General features: G+C 32.1%; 1 protein-coding gene across 1 annotated transcript; it reads left to right on the forward strand.

Moving 5' to 3' along the window:
• Positions 1-5,661: 5,661 nt before the first annotated feature.
• On the forward strand, positions 5,662-6,847 carry LOC21388546. Its single transcript, XM_024162099.1, has 4 exons — positions 5,662-6,264; positions 6,378-6,467; positions 6,619-6,697; positions 6,813-6,847. The coding sequence occupies exons 1-4, from the start codon at positions 5,842-5,844 to the stop codon at positions 6,845-6,847; spliced, it is 627 nt and encodes a 208-aa protein (XP_024017867.1). The 5' UTR covers positions 5,662-5,841.
• The last annotated feature ends 135 nt before the right edge of the window (positions 6,848-6,982 follow it).

Consider the following 6,982-nt stretch of genomic DNA (forward strand, 5'->3'; position numbering starts at 1 on the left):
AATTTGTTACTTTGAAAGAAATTTGTGATTGTTTACAAGAGTCATTGAACGTTGAATCACTGTATGAAAGTCTATGGACTTGTTCTTTTGATGTTTTTAAGTTAGGTAATTTGAGTGTAGATTTTGAGTTATAACTTGAGTTGAAGTTGTAACTTGAGTATGTGTTTGGTTATGTACATTTGAGTTATAGTTTGAGATAAGAATCTTTTTTGAGTTTGTGTTTGAGTAAGTCAAAACTTGAATTTGTTTTTAGATAGTATTTTAATAAAAATTCAATGCTGATGAAAAATTTTAATAGGGTATATGGGTCTAGTTTTATTCATTTTTTTGTTGTCAACGTATATAAAAAAATCATCTCAATCAGCATTAAAACGAAAAAGTTATAGCATTTTTAAAAATAGAAAAAATATTGTTCATTAACTTGAGTTTGAGTTTCTGAACTCAAGTTGAAGAGGAAACTTGAACTCGAGTTTTAGTTCCAAACTCGAGTTCAAACTCGAGTTCAAACTTAAAAGAATATGAACTCAAATAAAGTTATAACTCGAGTTGTCTTTTTTTGAATTTTTCATTCAAAAACTAGCTCCCCGAACAGCCCCTGTGATTTAAAAGAAAGGAGGAAGTTTTGGAGGTAATATTTTACTAGAAATCTCAAGAAATGGGCCTTAAGCATGAAAAAGCACCAGAGAAAATTATTAAATTTATTTTTAAAGTGTACGAATTTAAATTTTTATCATGAATTAATATCTTTTTAATTAATGTAATTATTACTCATAAATATTTGTCTCCTTCCCCCAAAATATAAAGATTTATACTATTTCTTAATCCGTACAAGATTTCTCCCCTACTTCCTTTTTATACTAACTTAAGAACTTAGGAGAGAAAATTATAGAAAAATAACGTAAAATGAAAGAGGTGAGTCCAGATAGACAATTTCTTTCCGAAGTTGTTACATGCCCCGCCTTCCTCTTTTTAGGGCCCCCATTAACTTGAGAATGGGCCAAGCCCAAACTTCATGAACAACTTCATATGCTATGTAATCTTGATAAATATCTTTAAATTTTTATTCATAATTTTTTTAGTTAAATAATTACACTAATAAAAGAATATTTATCAAGAGTAAAAAATAAAAGTCTAGACTCATACACTCTTTATTTTTTTATGCTCTCTCTCTATTTTGGTAATAAGGCCTCTTCACAAGTAGGAAGAATTCTAGATGTTCACTTGGAGAATGGATAGTTGGGTGCACTTTCAGTAAAATCAGATTACAAATTTCTGAAAGGTATGGTGAAATTCTAATAAATTAATTAAAATTTTTAAGAGGCTTTCTTCCCTTCATTTTCCATTACAATTGGCAAGCAAAATCTTCATTACCAACAGTAATTCTCTAAAATCATCTAGCAACTACAAACAATATTACAAGACACCAACGGATTAATAAAAAAGTAGGTTTTACTGTATGAAGTTCATAAATAAGACCCGCAATTTATTAAATAGTGGTGTTAGTGCTCCTAAAAAATTTTAAGCAATTGAAAATTTAAAAAGTAACTAGTTTGGGACAAGATACTTTTCCTTTTCTACGTGAGAGAATTCCAAAACCATTATAGATGGTCATAAGCTTGTTTTTTTCTTTGCCCTACTTGAGAGAATTCCAATTCCAAAATCATTATTAATGGTCTCCTATGACGGTGGGCAGTTCCAATATGGAAGGTTTTTGAAACACTAGACAAAAATGGGTTTGTTTGGATGGGGGTATTGATAATGAGTGATCAAATGGAGAATGGCACATGGCGTTTTAAAGATTAGCCTTCATTTCCTTTTGCTTTCATGTGGTCTCTGGAGTTGCACTATTGCCCTTACTCTCTTATATTACGGTTTTATACATTTGAATTTTTAATTTAAATTGAGATGTAATATTTTTTAAGAATTTTTAACTGTAACAGAAAAAAGTTAAATGTAACATTTTTTAAGAGATTTTAACTATAAAATTCTAAAACTAAAAACTCAAATCGATAAAATAAATAAAACCTACAAGTTATAGCCTCCTTTCTAAATTTTTTGCTCTACAAGGTAATTACACTCTCTGTACCCTCTTAAATAGAGACTTCTCACTACAAAACTGATAAAAACAAGAAGGATTAATTTTAAAAAATCATCTTGAACTATAATTTTTATAACACTTTACCTTTTAAATTTTAAAACGTAACCTCCGTTCTTTTTAAATTTTGTTCTGTTAATAATTTTACCACTTTAGTTACACTAGTGACGAAAATTGCCACGTAAATAAAACTCAACCCATATGAAAGGGAATTACCGTAAACTAACCCTATGAGAAAAGCGTGAGCCTAATGCATAATAATAGTATAGTAAACTACCCATTGACTCATTTCATTTACTCTCTCAAGTCCTCTATCTCAGAGAATCACCACCAACAATGGCGTCGGAGCACCAACTCGAGCCATGGCACGACCTAAGTGGGAAGGTGGTGATGGTCACCGGAGCCTCATCGGGGCTCGGCCACTAGTTCTGCCTCGACCTTGCCAAGGTCGGCTGCCACGTCATCGCCACCACTCGCCGCGTCGACCGCCTGAAGTCCCTCTACGACCAAATCAACAATGTAGTTTTGCCCACCCAGTCGTCGTCTGTTGATCTCAGAGGGGTGGTGGTGGAGCTCGATGTCTGCGCCGACGGGCCCACTATTGAGAAGTCCGTGGTGCAAAAGGCTTGGGAAGCCTTTGGGAGGATTGATGCTTTGATTAACAATGCGGGATTCAGAGGATTTTGTTTTGTTTTGATTAACAATGCGGGATTCAGAGGATTTTGTTTTGTTTTGATTAACAGAGCGTCAGAGAGAAGATTGAGATCCTGAAACGGAAGGAGAGAGCCCATCTGGTGGCAGAAACGAGGTTCAGAGGAAGAGAATAGGTGATTTACATGAAGATTTGTGAGATTTTGTCAAGGTTTTACGCAGAGCTTGGAAGGTGCTTTCACGGCGGAATTTGAACGTTGAGAGAGAAGGGGAAAAAAAAAGAAAGAGAGAGCAAAGGAGGAGATTTTTGTTTTAGAAGGATATAAGCATAATTTTATTTTTAAATCTCGTTAAATAATAAACATATTTAATAATGTGATGAATTTTGTCATTTATTATAGAAAGAGAGAGCAAAGGAGGAGATTTTTGTTTTAGAAGGATATAAGCATAATTTTATTTTTAAATCTCATTAAATAATAAACATATTTAATAATGTGATGAATTTTGTCATTTATTATAAAATTATTAACGAAATAAAATATAAAATAAATGAATGTTACGTTTTAAAATTTAAAAAATAAAGTATTACATAAATTATAATTTAATTTTTTTTTTAAATTAATCTAAAACACAAAAAAAAAGGTTAAATAAATATTAAAAAAATAAAAGCATCAATGCATATCTCAGTAATCACGGTTGTACGGTTTTTCTTATTATTTTATGTTGATAGGACTTAGGATAAGAAGGTGGTACTTTTTCCTTTGCTTTGACTAACACATGCGCAATAGGCCTTCTTTTGTCCTTTTTTTTAATTGGTAATATTAATTTTCAGCTGCATTTGAACCTAATGCAAGATTTATTTTGTCACTGATTATATTAAATAGCTGATTATTGTTACAAGTTGACGAATATATGAAAGGAAAAAAAAAGTGAGCAAGTTGTGGTTTGTTTTTTCTTTTTTTGGTAGGAAGCACATTGTTGTTCTTGGTAATACATAAATATTACAAGCAAGGAAATAAGAGGAATAACTTTGGCATTGAGAATAGTAACAAAGATCAGAAATGACAATTATTTATTTTTTTTATTTTTTTAGATGCAACTTTTAAGAGAAAAATTTAGGTTGAAGTGCGTGTTGCACGTGCATACATGTGTGAATATGGAAGCTCGAACACGCATATGCACACGTGCCCACATGCGTGTGCGAGCCCTTAGAGGTTAAAAGAGTTAAAATTTCCTGATAAAAATTTCTTGAGAAAAGGATTGAAAAACAAAAAACAACAGAGGTGGAAAAGAAGTAGTAGTGTGACTGCATGTGGTTTCATAAAAGCCCAGTCAACCGCAGTTTGCCCCAAGAAAATTTCTACCTCAACTCATTAACTATATATATATATATATATATATATATGTCCACTCGCGCATTAAGCTAATTAGCTCGTTATTTGTAAACGCTCTTTCTTAATCTTCTTAACAATCTTTACATTAGTATTGATAATCACAGTATAGTCACATTTCGATAACTTTCTCTGTAGCTTAATTATTGAGGTCGTTGTAGGAAATTAGCTTGGTTCACATTCCTCTTCTGTATTGTCACATGTGTTGTACTATTCAACTAATCTTTTAGTCCTAAGGGCTATCATATATATCTAGGAGAAACTAACGTAATACTGCTTCTCAAACATTAATGACCGTACAAGAAAAACAGAAACATCTAATGTGTAAACAACTTACAAGAGCATATTTACGAAGGACCACATACATAGGTATCGTCTTATGTCCAAAGGCTCACGTGCGGTATGGCAAGCATATTATATATACTTTTTACAAATTTATAATTTTTTTGGTGGAACATGGTAATGTTGAAATAAATTTAATGGGACATGAGCATTACATGAACGTAAAAATAACAAAAAAATGTTATATTTTTAAGATTATTGTCAAATCAAAAACGTTTTGGTCATGTTTAGTAAATATATTTAAACTCCTAATTCTGATTATTACAGTATTTTTTTATAAAAAATTTAAATTAAAAAAATTTGTATGAATAATTCTCTCATAAAATTTTTGTCAATAAATTAAAATTATTAATATAAATGCGTATGTACCAGCGGCCAGGATATGTCTAAGTAAAAATTGGCCATTATGAATAAAGTCAAACGACGTCACAGAGAGAAGCAAAAGCAAAGAAGTGATTAGAGAGAGAAAGGCAAGAGGCAAAGAGGGTGTTATGTATTTATATGTATAATGTATAGGTGTCCATGTACAGGGGAAATGGACGTGTACTCGATTTTGTTAAGAGCGTACACAGTGCCTCGCTGTCTTCCATGTGAAGAGGTTGTGGCTCTCTCTTTCCTTTAAATTTTTTCTCTCTCTCTCTCTCTCACATTACATGCACACCCACTAATAGCTTTCCAACTGGCATTTTTTGATTCATTCACAAACACAACCGCCCTAATTGTAAGGACTGGTGAGGCATGAGAGAGTCACGACAAAACCAGTCTAGGATTTCAGTTCGATTCACTTTTGTCCTTTTCCCCTTGCAATATTGCCACGTGTATTTTCTGTTTGAGCCAAAATAAATTTATCAAATAAAACTACGTGCATTTTAATTGTACACGATATATTTCAAATAGATTTATATGTTAAATGTGTGTAAGTTGTAACAACCAGTATTTTTACCGCAGTATAATTTAACGATAAATTTATTTTTAATTGTGTAAGTTAATATATAATATAATAATAATGAATAATTTGAGAGACAACAGTTAAAAAATGGATTGAGAGTGCCGACTAGAGTTATTTGCTAATATGATTCTTTTGATTGGCCCACTTTTTTAACTTTTTCTTTATCTTATATTACTAGGTGAAACCCCAAAAACGGACACATTGTCACATTCCTTACTTTGGCTGCCTCTACAGTGAGCACTTGATGGACAGAGATAGATAGAGAGAGAGTGAAAGAGAGTTTGTTTTCACCAATTTATCTCTCCCCATACTTCATAAAAAGGAGGTTTGTAGAGGAGATACTCATTTAGGGTTGGTTGGTTTTCTTTGAGGAAAAAAACACACCAAAAAGAAAAAAGAAAAAAAAAAAAAGAATGAACCTTTTGGATTCTGAATGCAGTAGCGGCTGCGAGTCTGGTTGGACTCTATACTTGGAACAATCTTTCCTTTCCCCAAATAGTAAGAATGGAGAAAGTGGTAATTTTTGTAAAAATATTGGACATGACAAAGAGAAAGGAATCAAAGAAGACCAGGAAGAAGAAGAAGAAGAAGATCTTTCAATGGTTTCTGATGCGTCTTCTGGGCCTCCACAATATTTCCATGAAGATGATAACCAACCAGTGCACTTGAATGACGAGTATAAGCCATTTTGCTTTATGTCCAAGGATGATATTAAGTTGTCCAAGAGCGGTGGAAAAAAAGGGCAGAAAATGAAAGATATTGATCATCAGCAGGGCTTACCATCTTTTCTAGACGACACTGCTAGCTCTCCTGTTTTCAACTTCTCCAATAATATGGTAAGTGTTATATACATCTCAACTTTAATCATGCTTTTAGAACTAATTATATATGTATATATGTAATATCATAATTAATTAGATTGATTTTGTTGGGTTTATATCAAATTTAGCAGCAGGACTTTGCTCTGACCAATAACCAAGGTTCAATGGAGAGTGTCCTCGATTACTCACAAGGTTTCTCAGCCAGTACTCATTTTCAGGTACTAATTTATAACAACTTCTTAATTTTTATGAGCAACTTCTGTTGAAATGCATGTTTTCTGTTCCACTCTATCTGTCAATCTATCTTACATTAAGCTAGACAATAATGCATATTTGACACAAAGAATTTGTTGTTTAATTTCCTCGTAGGGAAGAGTGCCTGCATTTCAAGACCCCTTTGGATCATTCTTACACTCTTCTTTATCCGGAAACCAACTTCAGGAAATGAGTTAGTATTTTACAAATTGGTACATATTTTTCATTACACCGTTTTTTTGTTTTTTTTGGTATTGGGTTAATTTGAACTCCTTTGACTGAAAAGAGTTGTTTGAATTCCTCCACAGGTAATGGTTTGAAGGGAATTAGGAGATGGAAATGATTTTTTTTTAATCACTTGCTAATTATCTTTTACTGCAAGAGTTGTTGTCAAATTAGCTAGATATGGAATTGGATCTCAATTAAGTGATATATATCCATATTCCTTCTTATTATTTTTATTATTTTCCTCTTTTTT

This window comes from Morus notabilis, unplaced genomic scaffold (assembly GCF_000414095.1).
Source record: "Morus notabilis unplaced genomic scaffold, ASM41409v2 Scaffold722, whole genome shotgun sequence".
Classification (NCBI taxonomy): domain Eukaryota; kingdom Viridiplantae; phylum Streptophyta; class Magnoliopsida; order Rosales; family Moraceae; genus Morus; species Morus notabilis.

Bases quoted from the DNA above. Each gene is read 5' to 3' on its own strand.
- LOC21388546 (XM_024162099.1), top strand. From the start codon at position 5,842: ATGAACCTTTTGGATTCTGAATGCAGTAGCGGCTGCGAGTCTGGTTGG. The intron at 6,468-6,618 runs GTACTAATTTAT...ATTTCCTCGTAG, and splicing joins CAGCCAGTACTCATTTTCAG to GGAAGAGTGCCTGCATTTCA. The intron at 6,698-6,812 runs GTTAGTATTTTA...ATTCCTCCACAG, and splicing joins AAACCAACTTCAGGAAATGA to GTAATGGTTTGAAGGGAATT.